Source organism: Taudactylus pleione, unplaced genomic scaffold (genome assembly GCF_031769625.1).
Source record: "Taudactylus pleione unplaced genomic scaffold, aTauple2 ptg000301l, whole genome shotgun sequence".
In the NCBI taxonomy this organism is placed as follows: Eukaryota; Metazoa; Chordata; class Amphibia; order Anura; family Myobatrachidae; genus Taudactylus; species Taudactylus pleione.
Window position 1 is genome coordinate 2,061,349 of NW_028284702.1, and position 23,776 is coordinate 2,085,124.

At 43.4% G+C, this 23,776-nt stretch overlaps 1 protein-coding gene across 1 annotated transcript in view; it reads right to left on the reverse strand.

Annotated features, from left to right (window-relative positions):
• The window catches only part of SHANK1 (SH3 and multiple ankyrin repeat domains 1), a 618,796-nt gene that overhangs the window by 324,462 nt on the left and 270,558 nt on the right, over positions 1 to 23,776 (reverse strand). The window contains exons 3-6 of the mRNA XM_088482950.1: positions 19,382 to 19,585; positions 17,105 to 17,176; positions 11,810 to 11,918; positions 4,002 to 4,153 (exon numbers count right to left, since the gene is read on the reverse strand). Coding sequence (XP_088339076.1) covers positions 4,002 to 4,153; positions 11,810 to 11,918; positions 17,105 to 17,176; positions 19,382 to 19,585 — 537 coding nt within the window. The remainder of the gene's footprint in view (positions 1 to 4,001; positions 4,154 to 11,809; positions 11,919 to 17,104; positions 17,177 to 19,381; positions 19,586 to 23,776) is intronic.

Below are 23,776 nucleotides of genomic sequence, written 5' to 3' on the forward strand. Positions count from 1 at the left end.
TGCCTTTAACACAGATAAACCGGCCTCGGCAGCGGAGTTGAGGCGGCCATTATGAGTAGCCTTAGGCTCACTCAGATGGTTGATGCTGTGACTGAAGGAAGCGATGTAGAGTCAATGCTGCGTCTTTGGATGCGGCCTTTGGACCGGCTATAGGTCGTATTTTTACACTAGATACCTCCATCGGCATTACAATAATTTTGCACAGCAGCTGGGTACAACAACGCAGCGGCTGTTGCTCAAGCTTCCATCTTTGAATCAGGACCTAAGTGGAAAGAGAGAGAACAATGGGGCTATGGGGCAGTAAGGGAGAGAGAGAGAGTATAAGTGGAGGAGAACCTTCTGTCTATGCCTGTGTGAAGTGGAGATGACGGAGGAAGGACAGTGAAGATGATGATGGGGCGTGTTGATCGGATTAAGAGAGGACAATGATGAGAGCAGAGAAGAAGAGTGTATGGGTTTACAGAGTGGGAGGGCAAATGTGACTACAGTTTCCAAAAGCTATTGTGTTCAGTTCAGCTAATTTCTTCCAGTCTTGCATGCAATTTCAACAGTGCCAGTACCAGAATTATCATGGATACATGCTCTGTGTTACTGCTACATGCACACTACTCCTGCATTCTGTGTCTGTCCTTGTTGCTGGCCACTGGATGGTACTGTCTGGTGCTATGGCCCTCCCATTTATTTAAATGTCTTTCTAAGTGAGTATTGCTGTACACACTATGACAAATAGCCATGTACCCTTAGCATGACGGGGCTAACTCCCCACAAATTATATCACACAGCGCCCCCCGACTGCAAAGACTACCCCGTTATTTATCCATGTACCCAAATAACAGTTTCCCGCCCCAGTCCAGAAAAGTGAAAACAAATCTTAAACATCATAATAGAATAAGATGTAGCCTTATAATCATTCACTGGTGAATCTATGACAATGATGGAGAAAGAATGGAGTAAACTGATTACAATGTAGATAAAACATTTTCTCCTATTTTGAATAATTACATATTCTAGTTAATATATTTTTATTTTATTTTTTTACATTTTTCTATATTGTTTTTTTTTTTCTATTATTTATTTCCCAGGAAAGGTGGAACTGGAACTGGAAGCATAAGTCCGGGTCTTCTAGTCCACCGCCATCTCATCGAAAATAGAGTCTAGCCGCTGCTTTAAAGAATCAATCATTTAAAAGGCAAAAACAACCTGGTTTTGCCATTTAAATGATTGCTACCTTAAAATGATCGGCCTGACTCTCCGGGAAGTTGCAGATGCCTGCAATTCGCAGCCTATTACATTTAGCCCCAGATCTTATTAATAGTGCTTAATTACTAGGGTATCAATTATATGTTGTGTATTTTATGACATTCTCTTTGTCCATCAGCTACACGGTGGTTTGCCGGTCTGAAAGCATAGACACTGCTAGAACATTTTCATGGGCTGTCTGCGGAGATTCATAGATTTGATATATGTGTGACAAATAGGTTTATGCCATTGCTCTTATTGATGCACAAATCATAGTGGGAGGCAGAGCATTGATGAAACGTATTAAACCGTAATCATTACTTCTTATATTGCATCCCTGAGTGATTCCCTAATCAATCACCTCTACATTGAGGGTTACTGGATAACGGAGTCTCTGAGTATGAGAAATGTATATTCCACACAATTTTTCCATGTATCACCGCAGAGTTCTCCAGATCTTGATAAATCAATCACATTTTCATCTACTTTCCCTTCTTTCAGGAAGGCATTCTACTAATAACGGCTAAAACAGGCATTTACTTATGTCGCTGATTGCAAGATCCATTGTACATTCCTGCGCAACCATCTGCTTTGGGTGTTGATTAAAGCCGGCACTTTGGGACTTGTTTGCATAAATATCATCACGTTGACATGTTCTGCATTTCCCAGACAAAGTAATACACAACATTAAGGGGTACAGACCTTGATTGGCCGAGTCAAAGAGAACCTTCAGAAGATAATTGTTAAAAAAAAATTGTTAATTTTTTTTCTCTGTACCGAGACACTTTTATTTTCCAATTTAATTTCCTACTTCTGCATATGCTACACATTCATTGTTTGCCCCAGCAAACAATGATTATATGTTGATTTGGTAGAAAAAGATGACTTTTTAAAGCTTGTAGATGTTGAAAAGAAACGAATGTTAGGAGACTCGGCTCTGAAACATCCTGGTCAGGGGCAACTTTCGGGAAGACGTGACATCCCCGACCCGTTACAAAATGCTACCATATGTCACATTTTGCAGGAAGGGCAGGCCATGACCCCACTCACTTCACGAGTGGATGGGTTTCTGGAAGGGTTGTCTACACCTCTGGGATTCGGGAGCTTCCTGGACATTCTGGTGGAGTCTGAAAATATGTCTCTACGGCTAAAGCAACACCTGTGCCTCTCCTGCAAAGTGGGACTACAATAACTAGTTCCACGGGAGCTGGAGTGCTACGGGTTACTTACCCATGTCCTATACAAATTCCATTATCAAGACCCAATTGTCCCAACATTCCCAAATACCAGAGAACAGCTTTATACCATGACCTCTTCCTGAAGTGCTCCAGAAAGTAATCTCTATCAGGGCAAAAGTCCTCCAACATGCAGGTTCATTAAAAAATGAATAATGAATAAATAAATGTTACTAACGCGCTGTCAATCAAGCAGCTGGTAAAGGGATCGTCAGTCCCGGCAAAAATATAACATATATAGAGAACAAGAACCAGCGCTAAATGCTCTAAATAATCAATAGAATGTAAATAATGGACTAAGATGGACGGTTTATAAACTTAAAAAATCAACAATCATTTAATTCATCAACAAGAATATTACATTAAATATAATGCGCATAATGGGTGAATATATTCACATGAAAACATCAATGGAAAATAGTCAGCTGAAATGCAAGTTGTGCAAATGATAGCAATTCCTCAATTGTAAAGACTGGGATTAGGACTCCCTCCTTAGTGTCCAAAGGATAATAATGAGCAGCATAAGATATTACCAGTCTATGGAGCGTATTCCAAAAGTTCCTTTTAGCATCCTATGCGCCATTCATCGGTTTTGTAAGATGGAAACATCCAGGTTTCTTGTAATGCCGCAATCCTTGCCAGGAGGAGAAAAGATCCAAAGTACATCCAGTAAATGGGGAAGAATAAAGAAATGATCCTCTCAACGCGTTTCGCTGGTATAATGTCTCCCAGCTTCCTCAGGAGTATAGGTGAATACATGTGTAGGCTACTCATGGGATTTAAATACCCGTTCATTGATTAATAATTGTGAGCACATGCACTAATTAAACAGATAATTAAAAGAAAAACCGTCCATCAAAGCCCTAAAATTTAAATCATTGGCAATCTTACTTACTTTCAAACAGAACATATTTTGCTCATTATACCAGATAAAGAAAAAAAACAGGCATAAGCTTATGTATACAGCTACCCTGTTGTATTATATTTTGCAGTCTCCCATTGTTGCTGACTGACGCGGTCAGTCGGCAGAAATGAAGGCCAATCAATTATCTAAAAAACAATGATTTGAGCAAAAAAATATATATATATATTTATTAAACATTATAAATAAAATTAATAAATACAGTGTATAAGGTCCTGTGAATGCTAAAGGACACATACTGTTGTTTTACCCTTTATGCAGCCGTAGGTTCAGCCCAGAAATGTTCCATCAGGCATTTTACCAAAATTAGGACTTTTTGCTATTTGTCAAGGGTTACATTGTATTGCTGGCCTTGAAGTACAAGTACGGTACGGTGCAAGTGTATTTCTTTTTCTTTTTTAAATCTACAATGTGGAGTTCAGAGATTCAGGAAGATGGTCAACTGTCCTAGAATGTGGGAAAACTCCCCAAAATTGTGAAGTGCCCTTGAATTCAGTATAAACCATTGTTCTTGTAAAAGGAGAAGTTTTGACACAGAACAGTTATTTGAATAGGACTGGCAGTACTTTTACAACAATGCATTGCAAATAGTGTGTTAGACCTACCATTAGCGCATTGTAGTTTCGGGAGCAGACGGCTTTGTGCAAAGCCGTAGTCCCATCCCGGGCTCGGAAATCAATGTGGGCACCTCCCAGGCACAGCATCCTAATGACGTCGACAGTCACCTCAAGTTGTGCAGCCAGGGTCAACGGCGTCTCTGCAGAATAACAAATTGCATAACTCAATCTAGAGCCAGGCAACTATTGATAATACCCAATGTGCATGACCTCTATAGTTTGGAAATGAAAAGCTAAAACATCATGCACACGAGGTGTCCAGCCCTTCCACATGCTGAACGCTGAAGGACTCTTTGAATGCCGTGCACACCACCTATATAATGGGAAAACTGGGAGTTATGTATTCAAAATTATTGGTTGGTGAAATATATTCCACAATTTTATCTCGCATCAAGCTTTGATACATATGCCCCATAGTGCATAAACATATATTATGTACAGTTTCAAGCAAACTTCCTGTGAATATTATAAATTGTTGCACTAATAAATTGAATTGACAGCTGGCACACGTTGGCTTTCCTTTGGAACGTAATGAAAGAAATGACTCTTCTGAATGAACCCTAAAGAAAATAATCCTTATGGCAGACGGGTACAACTGCAAAAATACCCCCCTGTCACTTAATTCCAATGCCTGCCATCCTCCACCGGCCGAGAGTACAGCCACCACATCCCCCATATGTTCAGTGGTCTACAACTCCCACCATGCACCTTGAAGTGTCTGGACGACAGCTAATGACTTACAGTACACAAATACGCAGACGAGGAGCCACTACCGCACCACAAGACAAGACGGGGTGCACTGCATAGCTAATATATATATATATATATATATATATATATACATATACAGTCAGGTCCATAAATATTGGGACATTGACAGAATTTTCAGATTTTGGCCTCTATTCACCACCACAATGGTTTTGAAATGAAACAAACAAGATGTGCTTTAACTGCAGACTTTCAGATTTAATTTGAGGGTAATTACATCCAAATCGGGTGAACGGTGTAGGAATTACAACAGTTTCAATATGTGCCTCCCACTTTTTAAGGGGCCAAAAGTAATGGGTCTATCAACTCAAAAGCTATGTCATGGACAGGTATGGGCTATTCCCTCATTATTTCATTATCAATTAAGCAGGTAAAAGGTCTGGAGTTGATTCTAGGTGTGACATTTGCATTTGGAATCAGTTGCTGTAGACTCTCAATATGAGATCCAAAGAGCTGTCACTATCAGTGAAGCAAGCCATCATTAGGCTGAAAAATCAAAGAGAGATAGCAAAAACATTAGGTGTGGCCAAATCAACTGTTTGGAACATTCTTAAAAAGAAAGAACGCACCGGAGAGCTCAGCAACACCGGAAGACCACGGAAAACAACTGTGGTGGATGACAAAATAATTATTTCCCTGGTGAAGAAAAACCCCTTCACAACAGTTGGCCAAATCAAGAACACTCTCCAGGAGGTAGATGTATATGTGTCAACAATCAAGAGAAGACTTCACAAGAGTGAATATAGAGGGTTCACCACAAGATGCAAACCATTGGTGAGCCACAAAAACAGGAAGACCAGATTAGTTTGCCAAACAACATCTAAAAAAGCCATTACAGTTCTGGAACAACATCCTATGGACAGATGAGACAAAGAACAACTTGTACCAGAGTGATGGGAAGAGAAGAGTATGGAGAAGGAAAGGAACTGCTCATGATCCAAAACATACCACCTCATCAGTGAAGCTTGGTGGTGGTAGTGTCATGGCGTGGGCATGTATGGCTGCCAATGGAACTGATTCCCTTGTATTTATTGGTGATGTGACTGCTGACAAAAGCAGCAGAATGAATTCTCAAGTGTTTCCGGCAATATTATATGCTCATATTCAGTCAAATGCTTCAGAACTCATTGGACAGCTCTTCACAGTGCAGATGGACAATGACCAGAAGCATACTGCAAAAGCAACCAAAGAGTTTTTTAAGGCTAAAAAGTGGAATGTTATGTAATGGCCAAGTCAATCCCCTGACCTGAATCCAATTGAGCATGCATTTCACTTGATGAAGACAAAACTGAAGGGAAAATGCCCCAAGAACAAGCAGGAACTGAAGACATTTGCAGTAGAGGCCTGGCAGAGCATCACCAGGGATGAAACCCAGCGTCTGGTGATGTCTATGCGTTCCAGACTTCAGGCTGTAATTGCTTGCAAAGGATTTGCAACAAAGTATTAAAAAGTGAAAGTTAGATTTAGGATTGTTTAGTTTGTCCCATTACTTTTGGCCCCTTAAAAAGTGGGAGGCACATATAGAAACCGTTGTAATTCCTACACCGTTCACCTGATTTGGATATAATTACCCTCAAATTAAATCTGAAAGTCTGCAGTTAAATCACATCTTGTTTGTTTCATTTCAAAGCCATTGTGGTGGTGAATAGAGGCCAAAATATGAAAATTCTGTCAATGTCCCAATATTTATGGACCTGACTGTATATATATATATATGTATATATATATATATATATATATATGTATGTATATATAAAACACTTTAATGAAGTCTATTAGGACCCTTGTATTAAGTGCATGTGACTACCCCCCTTGTCATCACACAATAGAGCTTCCACTATAACACAAGCGCAGAGCACAGGGTTGGTCTGTAAAGAGAATAGATACCCTGACTAATAACATTTACTGTTGCTGTCATATCTGTGCTGTTATTTCTGGTCACAGACATGGTACAGAATTCAATAGATCTCTAGCCGGCACTACTGTATGTCACCTACTCCTGCAGTTGTCTCATATTACTTTACATTTTTGGCTAGGGTGCTATTACAGGTGTGACTCTGGTTGCCATGCCCCCTAATGTGCCAGGCAAAGCGTATGGCATAAAATAATTGCATTGGCATGGCATTATTTTTACAATAAAAGCTAGAAATGAAAACATTTTGTAATATTTTGTACATGTTTCTGATGCGGAATGTGGTCTCAAGGTTTCTGTCTGGAATGCGCGCTATAATTTGTGCTATGTCTGAAATTTTGCTATCATCTTTGTTCTCTCATATTATACTGTACCCCACCCACACAATAGAGCAGAATGAATGGACACTGGTGTTAATGGTTGTTAACCCAGCTCTATATATAGACTATAAATTCTGGGCAGTCCAGAATTGTGCAAACAAATTCTCAATGGAATGGCAAATCAAAAGCAGAACTGGAAGATTGTATCTCCGGAACTTCGCCCCTCTGCAACATGAAAATTTAAACAGCACATAAGTCCACCAGTAGTTTAAGCAGATTGGCCATGCGATCCCGATGCTCATAGTGCCAGCAGTCATACAGAATACCGGCAGCGTAATCCCGACAGTGGAAATCCCGACGCATGCAGGTGAGCATTATAACCCTACCCCTAACCCAACTTTCCCGCAGCCTAACCCTCATCTCCCACAGCCTAACCCCCACCTCCTGCAGCCTAACCATAACCGTCTCTCACCCCACAGCCTGTCCCTAACCCTCCCCCTACTGTTGCCTAACTCTCCCCCTAGTGCTTGACCCTAAACCTAACCCTAAGGCCTATTTCACACTTGCCGGTTTTGACCGGGCGGCAGAAAGCCGCCCGTTTTTTTGCCGGGTGTGAAAAATAGTGGTGGCTGAAAGCAGGTGCCTTCGTTCACACGGCACGGTCGCCGTGTTACAGCCGGGAATATCCACTGTGCAGGACTGCTGCTGTGCCGTGTCCGTCCTGTCCCTGCACGCCTGTGGTGTATAGGAAACAATGTTTCCTTTCACACACATGGGCTTGTGCCGGCCGGGCTTGTGCAGCGGCTGCTGCTGCGTATGCCCAATAAATAAAAAAAACAAACACATTAAAAGCGACTCGAAGCCACTGCTTGTGAAAGGCACTGAGTGCCTGAAAAAACGCGGCCGGCTACCGCCAGGTTCTTCCCCGGCCGGCCAAAACCGGCAAATGTGAAACTAGCCTAATACTGGCGGGACTGCAGCCGGCAGGATTCTGTAGCTGGGATTCTGACCACCGGCATTGTGTGCTCCAGGATGCCGACTACATCCCATTTAAGCACCTATGATAAACAAGCAGACAGTGCAGTTGGACGCATTTTACATCAAAAAAGAAAAAGTAAAATGCGTCCAAAAGAAGGATGAAATGACATGGGTATGCTGTGCTGCATGAATATTAAGATGGCTGCAATTTAGTATACTATGCAAAATACGTGTGCTGCATGAAAACACATTTAAACTAGATGACGATGACGACTGGCAATTTAATGTAGAATGTTAAACGGGAAAAAAACAATGAAAAAGAAAAGAAAATAGTAGCCCTCCCAAAACGTATCTAAGAAACAGTACTCTATGTGCACATCCACTAGGCGATATTAATGTGCGATTGCACGATTACATTGTATTCGTGCAAATGCTCATTAATCGTGCACTATAATGTCGTAAATGACCAGCGATGCGCGCTCCCGCTGGTCATTTCCGACATCAATCATCGCCCGAACACGCCGGTCAATCTGCCGATAACGACAGATTGTCCATGTTCGGGGATGACAGAGTGTGCCTACAATGAGCGACTAATTGTTCAGTGTAGGTACTGCAGGGGATGGTAAACGACGGTACGATTACGATGTTGTAATCGTACTGTCTTTGCTTGGTCGCCTAGTGGATATGCGGCAATAGTCTGGGCTGGTTGCAGCAATTGCTGGGGGACAAACAGCGTGAGATGCAGGGGTTTATGTCAGGTAAACACAGCTAAACAGCTGCTGCAGCACAAAGCAGTAGAGTGAGTGCTCGTCCTGGAGCACAGCTTGTGTTATGTACAGTGCCAAATCAAGGGAGGGAGTGGGGGAGGCACAAGTCCACCCTGCAAGCGCACAATCACTCTCCCAGCCGCATGCAGCGGACCGGAGTCGCAGTGGAGTCTGAGTCGGGCCAGAAGAGGAGCATGGGTGGGTCAGAGAAAGAGCAGGGAGGGCCAGAGGAGGAGTCTGGAAGGCCAGTGGAGTAGTGGGGCAGGAGGGAGGAGGAGTACGGCAGGTCGGAGAAAGACTTGGGCTGGACCAGAGGAGGTGTGGGGCAGGTGGGCAGCCGCAGGACAGACAGCTGGGAGGCTGAGACTCCTCATCAATGCCACACACAGCAGTAGCATACAGGGTGTCCTTAGCTGCACACAAACAAATTGCAGCTGTTAAGCCCACTGACAGGGATATCAGTTACTCTGTCATTGACACAGGACCAATCATTAGAAGCTGGCAGACTAGCAGTGTCCAATGAGACTGAGTCTGCATTTTGAACTTGATCTTATTGGCCGGGGCTCATCTGCTGGTTCTAATGACTGGCTGCTGTCCTGGAGCTGCTGTGATTGGCCTAAGCAGCTTTGCCACTTAATGTACAGGAAAGGAGAATTTAGAAATCAGTTTGAGGGTAGAACAGAGAGGGTGTTAGAGGAGGAGTGGGGAGAGGGGAAATATACCAATAAGAGGGAATGCTAGGAGAGAATAGACAGATAAGGGAAAGAGCAAGAGATAAAGCTAAAGCATGGAGGAGAGAGCACATGGGACATAGGAGAGCGGGGGGGGGATTTCTGTTTGATTGGGGGGTTTGGAGTGAAAGTCCTGGATGCATATACGTGCAGCCGCTGGCATAATAATAATACAGACCCTCCAGACCGAGTTTGACTAAAGACTGCCCCTGGGCCCCCCAGCAGCAGCGGTAGCCAGTGGTAGGCTATGACAGGCTGGTCACATCCTGATAAAATGTGGCACAGCCCCAACCTGTTCAGCATCCCCGGGTGTAAATCAGGCCTGCAAAAAAAAAGGTAAAAAGAGGCCTCTTCCTCCCCTCCCAGGAATAAAAAACAGCACTAGTTTTCTTGCTGGGTTATAATTTGTTAAATTAAAGAATATAGTATTCATATTATGTGGCATTACTGAGTGCACCAAGCCATGACAGTCATAAACTAATTGGGTATGCTGGCACTGGTAGAAGTACAAGTCTCAGCATACCCATTTCTGCCACAACATGCTGTCACTTGTAGAGCTAAAAGCACCAACATTGCCTGGCATGAAGAGCCAACTGAATCCTCCAGTCACATAAAAAAATTCACATGTAAAATAAAAAAACAGACATATTACAAATGAATTTATAAAAATAAATACTCTCCAAAACCCTCTTTCACAAATGTATAGTCTCCTAAATGTACGCTGAGACTTTCAGCTTCTAATAAATAATAAAAACCCATATACAGTACATGACTCATGATGCACCTTGCAGAGCCCAGACATGAGGGACAGGCTGGGGTTAGCAAGCTGCTTTGATTGGTTAGTAGCAGTTAGGACCAATGGAGGTGCGAGCAGACATGTGATAGCGTAATTTCTCTTATGTGCGCAGCAAACATCACGTGAAGCTGTTCACGTGTAACTGAGGCCTGATTCAGAGCCGGACGCTCTGACAGAGCGCTCGCTCTGAATCAGGGCCGGCCTTCTTGTTTTTTAGAGTGGCCTCCTGGCCGCTCGCATAGCTGTGGGTGACCACCCACAGCTATAGCGAGCGGCCAGGAAGATGGTCGCGATGGTCAAGACCATCACGACCATCGGGCTTGCGACGAGAGCCTTGTGGTAGGGTCCCGTTGCCGCAAGCCACAGAGAGATTTCGGCTCTCACAGAGCCGAAATCTCTCCCACTGACATCACTCGTGATGTCAGTGGGGCCGCCCCCAAACAGAGGCGTTCACATGGGAACGCCTCCGTTTGGGCAGCCACTCCCCCGGCCCGCCCACCAAAGGGGGCGTGCTGTCACTCAACATCGACAGCACACCTCCGTTGGTACGAGACCCGGAGCGACGGTTTGCCCGCTATCCGGGTCTCGCACAACGGAGCCGGCTCTGGGCCACCATTGACCCGCTTGCGAGCGCATAGCGCTCGCGAGCGGGTCTGAATCAGGGTCTGAATCTGCCCCAGAGAGTGTGAGGAATGAGAGAGAGGAGTAAAAATGTGATGAATTAAATATATAGGGGAGATGTATCAGACTTTGATAGAGACAAGGGCCTGATTCTGTGTTGCACGCAATGCCCTGAGTTGCTTGATTCTTTGCTACTGCGCATGCATCACTGGTGATGTCAGTGGGAGTGCTTTTGGCTCTGATAGAGCCAAAAGCACTCCTGGGCTTGCGGCAGCAAGACTCTATCGCAGGGTGTCATCGCAAGCCCGATGGTCGCGATGGTCTTGACCATCGCGACCATCATTTTGGCCGCTCGCTATAGCTGTGGGTGGTCACCCACAGCTATGTGAGCGGCCAGGAAGCCGCTCCAAAAAGGAGCAGGGACGGCCCTGATTCAGAGCGAGCGCTCTGTCAGAGCGTTCGGCTCTGAATCAGGCCCAGTATTGGATATTTTTTGGACGTTTTTTGGACTGAGATGGGGCTATGCGGACGACGCAGATGGTGCCTCTTATGGGCATGTTACAGGAGTGTCACGGGCACACCGCTGAGCTGGTTGTGAACTCAGACATTTAATCATTAACATTGGAGGCCATACCCTGAGGGAGAGTCTGCACCTACAGTAGCATTGGGGCTAGTGCATGTTTTGATGTTGAGACCGATGGTTGCATCTAAAGATGCTCAAAGTGGCCGCCTCAGCCCTTGAACAGTCTGGCGAACGGGGAAGGGCTGATACTAGTGACTGCTACAAAAGACGCTAAAGTGGTCGCAACAATGTACAGTACAACTCGGAATCAGCTCCAAAGTGCAGAAGTTGTCCATAGCAACCAATCAGCAAGAGAGAGACGAGAGAGAGATGAATTTTACCTCCAGTCTCAGAGTCGTGATAGTTGGGGTCCAGGCCTTTGTCCAGCAGTCTGGCCACTTTCTCAGCAGAGCCGTGTTGCACGTACTCCAGGAATTTCTTCAGACCAGCCTACGCCAACAGAAATAATATATGTATGAAAGGCATACAGTATATATAGACATGCACATGTGATATCATTAATTGCTCTGGTCTGTCTGATTTCAACATACCAGACAAGCTATTACATACAGTTAGACAATAAGGAGATACCAATTTCATAGTGTTGTGATTAGATTATTGGTAAGTAGCTGTATTGGTCCCACAAAGGGCCCATATGCTGCCTTTCTGAAAATGCATCCCATGAATTATAAGATTAGAGCAGCTAATTTTAGAGCAAGAATTTTTCCCAGTGTCCAACTATGCTGCACTGCCATTCTGGCCAGCACTCATCACCATCCAATAATAGACTAATGCAGGCCATGCATCTAGCGGGCCAATCCCAGATCCTATATGTGATCCGATAGTTGCACTCCAATGATCAGTGATTTCTCTGGGAATCGGCAATATACATGTTAAAAATCCTACACCTACCGATCACAGTAATTTTTGGGTTTGAACTGGCGAATCGAGATTGTCCAACATGATGGGTTTTGCCAATCACCCGACCCATGCATGGGCAGAAAGAGATATTGGCCTGATAGATGCCTGATGTATGGCCGGATTAACTTAAGGGGCCTATACATCTGTGATGGTTTGCCCCATTTCCCTGTCCTGCTGAAACTGGGATTGGGGAAACTGGGAAATCCAACATTTTGTAAATCCTCAATTCCTGTTTTTCCCCAATCCGCCATCAGATCGCCGTTCGTCGATGGCCACTGATCTCTAAATGGTATTGCAGATGGGCAGATCGGATCAGCAGAATGGGGAATGGGGACAGTAGATGTATGGGCCGCATTACATATAGACTGTGTATCACACAGTAATCTCACCATTGTATCTTACTCTAACCTGCTACACAGACTCTGGGCCTGATTCAGAGATGGACGCACTGCCAATGTTTATGCAGCGGAGCGATTATCGTGGTCTGCGCATGCATTAGAGTCGCACTGCGCATGCGTCAAGTTGCATTACCGATGTTACGCGCATTGAGGATTTATTTGCAAAGTGACTGACAGGAAAGAACCATTTGTGGGCAGCAACAAGGGGGTGACAACTCTTCAGCAGGAGTTTCACAACCTTTTTCGGGGCATGTCTCTGCCTGCAACTGCGATCACGTATACAGTAAAAATAGCTCCAACGCAGGGGCGTATCTATAATGGGTGCAGTGTGTGCGGGGCACACAGGCCCCTGGGTCCATGGGGGCCCCACACCGCACACCCTGCACCCATATTATTTTAAACTCACCTGTCCGTGGTCCCGCGTCGGGTGTCAGCGCTGCTCAGAACACCGGAAAATAGCCGCCACGGCCATTTTTCCGGCGTTCTGCACATGCGCAGTAGACTCCGGGCATACTCTGGTGCCCGGAGTCTACTAATGCTGCTGGCCACCAGGGAGAAAGGAGGGGGCACCACACAGGGAGTGCACACGGGCCCCCTCCTCTTTTAAGACGCCCCTGCTCCAACGTCTCGTTGCAGCAGCCATTCTGCGCGACCATGTCGATTAGATTTGCGAAACCTTACGCTCTCAATACCAATCCTGCCGGCTGAAACATTTGCATATTTTCTCACAGCAGTTGCGGCGGCGTTAGTGTACATTGTACATCTCTGAATAAGGCCCTATGTGAATGCACTGAGGGGGTCATTCAGACCCACTCGTGAGCGGCAGTACGCTCGCAAGCGGGTCGATGTTCCCCCACTGCGCATGCGCACGACGGAGGGAGTTCCGTCGTGCGCATGTGCGAGACCCGGCGAGCGACGGGCTCACCATCGCTCCGGGTCTCGCACCAAAGAGGGCGTGCTGTCGATGTTGATTGACAGCACGCCCCCTTTGGTGGGTGTGCCGGGGGCGTGCCTGCCAGACGGAGGCGTTCCCATGGGAACGCCTACCATCTCAAGCCGGTCCCACTGACATCACTAGTGATGTCAGTGGGAGTGATTTTGGCACTGATAGAGCCAAAATCACTCCAGGGCTTGCGGCAGCGAGACCCTACCGCAGGGTCTCCGTCGCAAGCACGATGGTCGCGATGGTCACGACCATTGCGACCAACATCATAGACACTCGCTATAGCTGTGGGTGGTAACCCACAGCTATGCGAGCGTCCATGAGGACGCTCCAAAAAAAGGTAGGAGGGCCCTGATTCAGAGCGAGCGCTCTGGTCAGAGCGTTCAGCTATGAATCAGGCCCTGAGCTCACACTATGAAATCACTATTTAATCACAGACTGACCTGCTAGACTATTACTATTACTATGGGAGTGCGCTGAGCTCACACTTGGCCTGATTCCGAGGTGCATGCTAACTGCACGCAATCTTCACGTAGTTGAGTAATTATTTACTAATATGCAAAAAATAATCTTTAAACCCTCACGACACACTAATTACCCAGTGTGTATACACTATGGGACCTCTGGTTTCAACACTGGTGAGGGAAAACCATGGGCATTCCTGGGAGGTAACTGGGAGGTGGCCTCAGGGCCATAACTAGGGGTGTACGAAAGGTGCCGTTACACAAAGCGCAGGGCTCTGTGGGGGCGAAACTATCGCTGCTCCATGGCCCTTACTTCTAGCTAGCATGGTGCCTGTAACAACAGGATTGCGCTGCAGTGTCGTCCTTTGGATGCCCCAGATGTGCACACTGCATCCTTAGAACGCTCCAGGCAGTGCTGTACCTCCCGGCGTTTGTGGCCCCGCCCCCTCGATGTGACATCATGACATCATCAGGTCAAGGGGTGCGACCAGCACAGGGCACAGTGCCTGCTAGTGACGGCCTGAAGGTGGCCTGAAGAGAACGTGCAAAAAAACATTGCGAGGGCGTGTTATGGGAGTGTCGCTGGCCATGTCAGTGACAGCTGCTGCATTCTCGAACGCAGAGCCGCACCCACAGAGGCCATATACAGATAGAGACACTACACCTGCCGCAGGCCTAGTGCAAGTGTTGATTGTGCTCGCGATGGTGCACCGATGGGCCACTATTAAATTGTAGACTAACCTGCTATATGCAAGCAGTAAGCTCATACAGTCTGTTGCTCAGAGAGGTTGGGTTCCAAGTACTGGACTAGGGCTTTGCAAAACAGGGGCAGCCCCGCCTCCAACCTCTGTGGCCACACCTACTCCTGACCCAATTTTCCAGTGTGTAGCCATGCCCCCACACACATGGCCACGCCTCCTCCATTCATACCAACATTTCTCATGGCTGCCCTGTAAACAAATTATGCAAAATACGTACTCTATAGTACAGTACAGTACAGTACAGTAGAGCACTGTATCATTAAAATTAACAAGAGAGCTAAACACGAAAATATACACTTATATCATTGTTCTGTGTGGAAGACCAATCTAGATCATACTGTATCTGCATAAATAAAGAAATTAATTAATTGATGGCTGAATTTCAATGCAAAAATATACTTGACGATGAAAGAGAAGAACCTATATCTAAGGAGGATTAAGGTCTAGTTGCAGAAAGAGAGCAGAAACAATTGGCAAAGCTATGGAAGTTATACTGTATAATCTGCTAATAGATCAGTGTGTGCTATAATACCGGTATGAAGAATTCATACTGCTGTGACTATTAAGAAATAATACATCTTTATGGTTATAAAGCAGAATAAAACTCTTCCATCACATAAATCATTGATATTTTATTATCTTTGAAAGTGCAGACACCTTGATAAACGATCCTGGCTATTTTCTACTAAACAACTTGGGCTGGTGATTTAGCTGTTTGTACATTGTTGTAGCTCGGAATAGATGGCTGGGAAGCCAGGGAACGTATTGTGGAGCTGGCAACCATTTCTATATTAGATTAATATAGCAATAAAATGTAAGGTACTTAGCTGAGTAGCATACTGTACATGACATACTAATAAAAAAATAATGACACATAGCATTCTTCTGCGGTAGCATTTAAATCATTTATGTCATTACTTGCGGACAATAGGTCTACAATTTGTATGCATCAAAAGGAATTAAAAGTTGAGCAATTCTTACTTCCATATGATAAGTAATACAACAGTTATGCTCTATATGATTAAATTGATAGAATGTAGTACCATTATAGCCTGCAGATGGAACTGTCGCTACTGCAAAGCTTTTTGTATGTAATTAGACCTTTTCAATGATAGCAGTGGCCGTTCTGTGCTGACAATAGGTGACAATAGGGTTTGACTTAAAATCTTAAATCTGACTGAGTGCAAAATAGCAAACATTTAAAGGGTATACGTGCTTGAGAACATATGACTTAATTAGTGTCCAAGATCTTTTGATTCAACCACCACCGCTCGATCGTGGATATCCTTAAAACATGGACTGTTAGTGGGCTTGAAGCTTGGAATTTTAAATAAAGAGTCTCATGCTAATTGGACATGTTGCTTTTCTGAGTAACTGTGTAGGCTCCATGTGAAACACGTAGAAAGGCTTGATGCAAGTACTGCAGACCAGGTGATTTTAAGGATTTAAAGGACCATCACTGAAGCATACTGAAGTCCGTAATTCACACAGATAATATAATGTTTACAAAAGATACTGTACTACACAGTGATGATTGCATTGGTTTCAGAAATTTTTTTTCTGAATATTATTTTTTTAATTCACACTGTGTTTATTTTGGATCAGTCATACCCTATATAGGAAAGGGTAGTACAACTTTAACCCTGTAAAATTATATTTCACCATATATATATATACAGTATATACAAAATATCTCGGAGAAGGTAAAATATAATAATAATAATAATAGCTCATCATTCTCTTACCTCTTTCAGGAGGAGGATCTTAAGAGGAAAACATGTTTTGTTATTTCAATAAAGGAATCTTATATATATATATATATATATATATAATATATATTTTTTTTTTTTTTTTTTGGGGGGGAAGTAACCTGGAAGCCCAAGTCTGGGCTTCCACTCCATTGTGCATGTGTAAACCAGCAAAGCTGAGTTCGGCATGCACTGAGGCTTCCAGAATGGTTGGTGAAAATGTAGGAGTAGCCTTACTCCTGCCAGCCAGTATTGCTAGGACACAGAGTATGACTCAGCTGCCCCGGTAAAATGTTATTGATAAATTGGGCTTAAGAAAATTTCCTACTGGTACAATAAACTGCGATATAAAATCTTAGTTTAGGCATTTTATTATGGTTTATTCTGTGCAATAAACTCACCTTGGTGTGGAGCTTGGCCAATTGCTTTTCATCAAGGTTAGTCTGTTTGTAAACTCTTGTCTTATAGCGGAACTGGAAATAAACACCATGAATTAGAGCAATCAACAATGCCCATTAACCACCTTCTGTAAGCCAGCCAGGAAAACAAATTGCCCAATATACTCAGTAGTGAAAGGTAAAGTAGGTTTCCCTGTCATACGGGAAGCGCTATAGCTGGGAATGCAGCACCCAGACTCTCACAGCTGAACCGCTTTTGCTATGTAACAGATTTTACCTTTGGGGAATATTTACTAAAGTGCGGGTTTATAGGAGTGGAAGTGTTGCCCATAGCAACCAGAGTCTAGCCATTACCTTCTAGAAGGTGCTAGATAATTTATAAGTAGAATCTGATTGGTTGCTATGGGCAACATCTCCACTTCTATAAACGCGCACTTTAGTAAATATACCCCTTTGTCTCATTTTGGGAACTGTTCTTCCCTGGTTGGAAATGCCTTTCCCGGGACAATACCCTTTAAATCACAGTCATAGACACCCAACGATTAGAACACAGGGCCTGATTCAGAGCCGCTCGTAAGTGGCCGCTCGTTCGCTCCGAGCGATGTTCGCACATCTGCGCATGCGTATGGGTCGTAATGCGCATGCGCCAACCAGTCAGTGCGGTCGGAAATCGAGCGCTCGCAAAATAGCGAGTGCCTGCTAATGTGAGTGACAGGATGAGGCGTTTGTGGGTGGTAACAGGGGAAGGCGCTTGAAAACGGGGAGTGAAGATCCGAACGCAGGCGTGCCAAACGGTCAAAACGGGCGTTTTAAGGGTGTGCATAATTAACAAAGCAGCGTCATCGACCACGTCACTTGGTTGTTTCTTAGCCTGAACTGTTCGCATGATTGCGGTAGGAAAATCCTACCACAAGCACTGCGAGCAGTTCAGACACCTTTCGATGTACTCGATTAATCAAATAGCGGAGATGACGTAGGATGCGAGCGGCCAGGGGGCATCTTTACAAAATAGCGAGCGCATGTTTCATTCGCTCGCACAGACATAGAGGCGTCAACAGACCGCAAAGAGCGAGCGCTGAATTTAAATAGCTGGCCCCTTTTTCTGAACGAGCGAGCGCAAATAGCGTCCGGCTCTGAATCAGGCCCACAGACTGTTATAACATTATAATGATACAAGTGAAGCATTGCTGATTTTGTTTTCATCTCCCGTTAGCAGGCTCTTAATTGATTGTACAGCTTGCTAAATATATTCATAAGCACCTTTACAGTACATGTATTGTGCACAGCAATCACAGTATGTTTTCAAACCTAGAACTTTAATGTATTACTATTTATTACTACTGATATAGTGAAATTTTATACTCAAATCAGGCAAGGGGTTATTTCTAGAAGTATTTCTAGCACTTAAAAGGGCAGCTCTAAGAATCAGTGAGATTCCGGTGAGCCCGTCCGATGTTTTAAAGTGGCAATCATTTAAAAGGCGAAGACAACCTGGTTTTGCCTTTTAAATGATTGCTACTTTAAAACAGCATGCAGGCTTACTGGAATCTCGCTGATTCCTGCAAGTCTCAGGCTATTTTATCCCCCTAATAAGCTGTGCTTATTAAGTGGCGAGTGCTATACCAGCTGGAAACCGGACCTGTGCCCTGGGGACCTCGTTGTGCGAATTGCTGAATCGCTAATTGGACCCTGGTATATTTGGACACTGGACCTGTCCCATCAAGTCTCCAAACACCATTGCATTCTGGGGAGCCGTGTGTATACAAACATCCACGATCACCAACGGACCCCAAACCTGTGTGGATATTGGACTGGTTAATTATCTGGCTGGACATCAAATATATTATTATCAGCATCTAGCACATGGATATTCCTATTGGTTGTGATCAGAAGCGTTTTTTGATTGAGATACATGCAAGATTCGTATTATTCTTTTTTTCATTCATTTATTTCTCTTTTTATATTATATGTGTGATTTGGGCTTAATACCCGGTATCAGTATTAAATACAGTATTACGTCTTTTAACTACAGAGCGCTGTTTATCTCTGTTTGTTTATATTGTGATATCTATTGAGGTCTGACCATCCTCTTATTTACAGCTGCTCTTTCTCATACATGGTATACACCCCTCATCAGCGCTCCTCAGTAGCAATACTGTTTTTATATTTGTGCTATTTTATCCCCCCCTAAAGCATAATTGAAAATTAGATAGATAGATAAACAATTTAAAATGACAGACAGACAGATAGATAATGCATAATGCTACATGTGATACATGCCTCCAAATATGGAACCCCTTTCTCAAAAGATTGTGGATACTCTCGAAGGAGACGTTCTTCATCCAGGAACTTGGCATCTCTCCCGTTGGTCGCTGGCTGGAAGAGGCCATAGTTGAGGACATCCTTCAGGCTCTCATTCAGAGTACACAAAATCTGCTGCTTGGCTACCCATATAGTGGCATCTGGATTAAATCGGAGGCATTTCTGCAAAGAAAAAAGTTAACATTTTGTTAACCCCTCTTTACCTAGTTTCATGCTTGGGGGGGATACCCATTCATATTTAAATAGGCACCCCACTGTTTGGGTGTGACCCCTCTAAAGGCCAGTAAAATTAGTAGTCAGGTCTTCCTAGATCTTGTTATATGTCGGATGCAAGATACTGTATATGCCCAATATTTTGATTCTATTGCAGTGATGTTTTGTGAATTAATTATGTGGCCTCAGATGTTCTTTCATACATTTCCTAAACCTAATGTACTCAAATTATGTTGAATTATTTATCATTAAAAATCCAGCGAACCAATCCATTTCAGAATATATAAACATGATGTACCCATGCATAATGCTTTATGGGCAATGTAATGTAAAATAGATTTTAATATTTTAATTTACAAGAAAAACAAAATTAAAAAAATTACAAAAACTTTTTAAAGTTTTGAAAACACCTTCGCCCCAAAGAGACTATTTGCTGGACCATCTTTGAAAAAAAAAAAAAAAACACAAAATACTAGAAAGCCTGCTGAAAATGTGTCGTCTCGCTTGTACAAAATGTCCTGTGAGTGTTAATAATGTACTTTACCTTTAGCAAAACTTTCCGAGCTATGGCTATGATTACTAGCATTTATAAGTTACAAAGAGATGTGCGCGACCCCCATGTTTTGGTTTTGGTTCTAAGGGCCTGATTCAGTGCTGGACGCTCTGACAAGAGCGCTCGCTCTGAATCGGGGCCGTCCTACCTATTATTGGAGCGGCCTCCTGGCCGCTAGCATAGCTGTGGGTGAAAAAGATGGTCGCGACCATCGGGCTTGCGACGAGACCCTTGCGGTAGGGTCTCGTCTGCCGAAAGCCCGGAGTGCTTTTGGCTCTATCAGAGCCAAAAGCACTCCTACTGACTTCATTAGTGATGTCAGTGGGGCCGGCCCCAGACGGCCTCCGTCTGGGCAGCAACGCCTCCGGCACGCCCACCAAAGGGGGCATGCTGTCACTCACCATCGACAGCACGCCCCCTTTGGTGCGAGACCCATAGCGACGACTTGGCCGTCGCTATTCGGGTCTCGCGCATGCGCACGACAGAGCTCGCTCCGCCATGCGCACTAGGGCAACATCGACCCGCTTGCGAGCGCTCAGCGTTCGCGAGCGGGTCTGAATCAGGCCCCAAGTCTTTATCGTGTTTTGGTTTTGTCAAAACCACTGTCCAATGTTTTGGGTTTGGATTTCTTTCAAAATTTATCAAAACGGGTAAAATCATGTAATTTGGACCTGTTTTTCTTCCTACAGTATTATTATCATCAATACCATTCATTTCCAGTCAATATTGACCACCTCATAATATAATTTTCACCAATATTGACCAATGGTTGCAGCGAGTTGGCTGGCTAAACTAAGCAACAGAGCAGTGGCACAAACACATGGCAGTTTAAAAGAATATAGCGCATCTAGACAACATAGTGGCACTGCACTGGCAGACAGGATGGCAGATTAAAACTCTACAGACCCTATAGAATGTTTTCAATTTCCTTAATCAAAAACTAATAGCGTAAAAGTAAAAGCCTAGTAGAAAAAAATATATTATATTATATATTATATTACCAACACACTTCTTCAAACAGCAAATCAGAAATTACAGACCTCAGGCCAATTCAAGCAATTTAAGCCAGAGTAACAGCAGAGCAACAGGCTCGTACACAAAATTAAGGGATCCGGTCAAAATCCTGACAGTAGGGATGCTGGCGTTTAGAATGCCGGCACCGGCATCCCAACGGTACGTAGTGGGGTTAGGGGGAGGGTTAGGATTAGGGGTTATGCTGAGGCACTAGGGTTAGGGTTAGGCACTAAGGGGGGAGGGATAGGTTTAGGGTGCGGGGAGGGGAAGGTTAGGTTTAGGCACCGGGGAGGGAGGGGTAGGGAGAGGGGGAGGGTTAGAATACGGATCAACAATTGTCTGTATTCTAACCCTGTCGGAATGCCGGCGTCTGGATTTTGAACACCAGGATCCCGAACGCTGGCATCCCGTACCCAACCTAAAATGAATAAATACTTCTCTATACTTTTAATAAAGTTGTAATGGTTGTGACTGTACATAGAACTTTATTTTGAGAAATGTACTCCTTGGGACTGTGTATGAACTATGGAGACATTTCTTTTCAGAATTTTTGTTTGTCTGTCTGCTCGTTCGGGCATCACGCAAAAACTATGTGATGAATTTGGGTTGCGTTTTCAGTATTGTATAGCTTAGTCACCTAGAAAGAAACTGAGGTATGTATTATCTCAGTTTGACATCAGGGAGAGAAGCAATAAAGGAAAAACTAGACGCTAGACAATCGGCGCATGCAGGCTCCTCGAGCCAAAAATGACTAGATGTACATAAATATAATTTTTGGGGTCAAATATACTTTTAGGGACTGTTTATGAACAATGGATATCAAAACATTTGTAACGGAATTTGTACAGGCTCGTCTAGTCTAAAATCACAATATGTATATAAATATATAATTTTATATATAATATATACTGTACCAGTAGCAAGATTTGGGACCAAACAATGAGGAATACTTGTCCCGATGTCCTCACAAATAAATTACATCCAATACAAAGGTGCAGCACTGTGGCTACATTATTTGCCCGAGTGCCGCACCTTTGTATTGGATAATATATACTGGACATATATTGCACACCCCGAATGCAAACAGTTATACATGTATGCATATAGAAATGTATAGCTACTGTATATATAGCTCAAGATTTATTTCACAGGAAATTCAACTATGAGGGGTATTCAATATGAAACGTTAACTTCACTGTCGAAGTTAACGTTTCATATCAGAGTTTTTACCTGCGTTAAAGTATCGGGCGCGCTCCCACTTATACCTGTATTCAATATAAAATTAGCGAAAACGGGAAACTCCGAAGTTGGATTTGCGTAAAGTTACGAAATTTTCCTTAAAAAAATTGTAAGACCCCCCCTAAAGTAGTAAAAACATGGGGGATCACTATGGGTACCCCCGTTTTAGCCTTTAATTGAAAGTCGGGGATTTAAATAGCCGCAGCAGGTGTTTTTTTTCCGACATTGAAGAAGTGATGCAGAAGAGCACTTAGGTTATTTTTTTCATTTTTTAAGTGGTCCCATCAAATTTGGGGTACATGAAAATGGGTACTAGCATATTTTTATGTCCCTAAAGTAAGTTTTTAAAAATTCTGCATTTGTGCACCTGCCGCTATAATTCTATTCTAGAAAGCATCTGCCGCATACTTGCAGAATAGCTCTGAACCTATTTCCCTATTGTTAAACAATTTTTTCACATTTTTTTTTTTCACCCCAATTTTTAAATTAATTCTTTGGGGTGTCCCTATTCTTTTTTAAACTTTTTTTGACACAGTTCTTTTTTAAATGTCAGTCCCAGGGGTACAGGCTATTTTTTTAAGCCTGCACCCCTAAACCCCAATTCTGCACTTTTTTTCGACACCTATTCAATGGTGAAAACTTATCCCCGTTTTTTATCAAAGACTTTTCAAAACTGCGATAAGTCTTTGAAATTGAATACGGTGTAAAACTAAAACCTGCGATAATGACGTCATACCTCCGATATTAACGCAAAAACGATGTTATCGCATCCATATTGAATACCCCTGTTAGTATTAAACACTAATCAGGCAGCTTATCCTGACTCATGAAGTTGCAGTATACATGTTAATCCAGTAGATGGTGCAACAAGACAAATACTACATATCATAAAGTCTGTTCATGTTACTTGCAACCTTTCAGTGTTACTGTAGGCTAAGTGGCTTGATCACAAGTTAGTAGCCCCAAGCATCCTTTTGTGTAAATCCCTGAAGGAAAAGCTGTAAATACTGTTTAAAAAGACATTTTGTGATCAATGGCTACAATATAAAATATACATCACAATATCAGATGGCACTACTGTCTTTGTAAAATTAGTTCCGCTGAGCAATAACAGATATCCACGCAAGCGAAGCTGCGGGCAAACACTAGTTATTAATAACTATCATTTAAACTAAGGAATAGAGCAGAACAACAAACACATGGCAATTTAAAAGAATATATCACATCTATGAAACATAGGCGTGCCACACAGGAGGCAGTTTAATAAATTATACAACCCTATAGAATGTTTTTATTAATCAAGAACTAATAGCCTAATACTAATAGTCTAATTT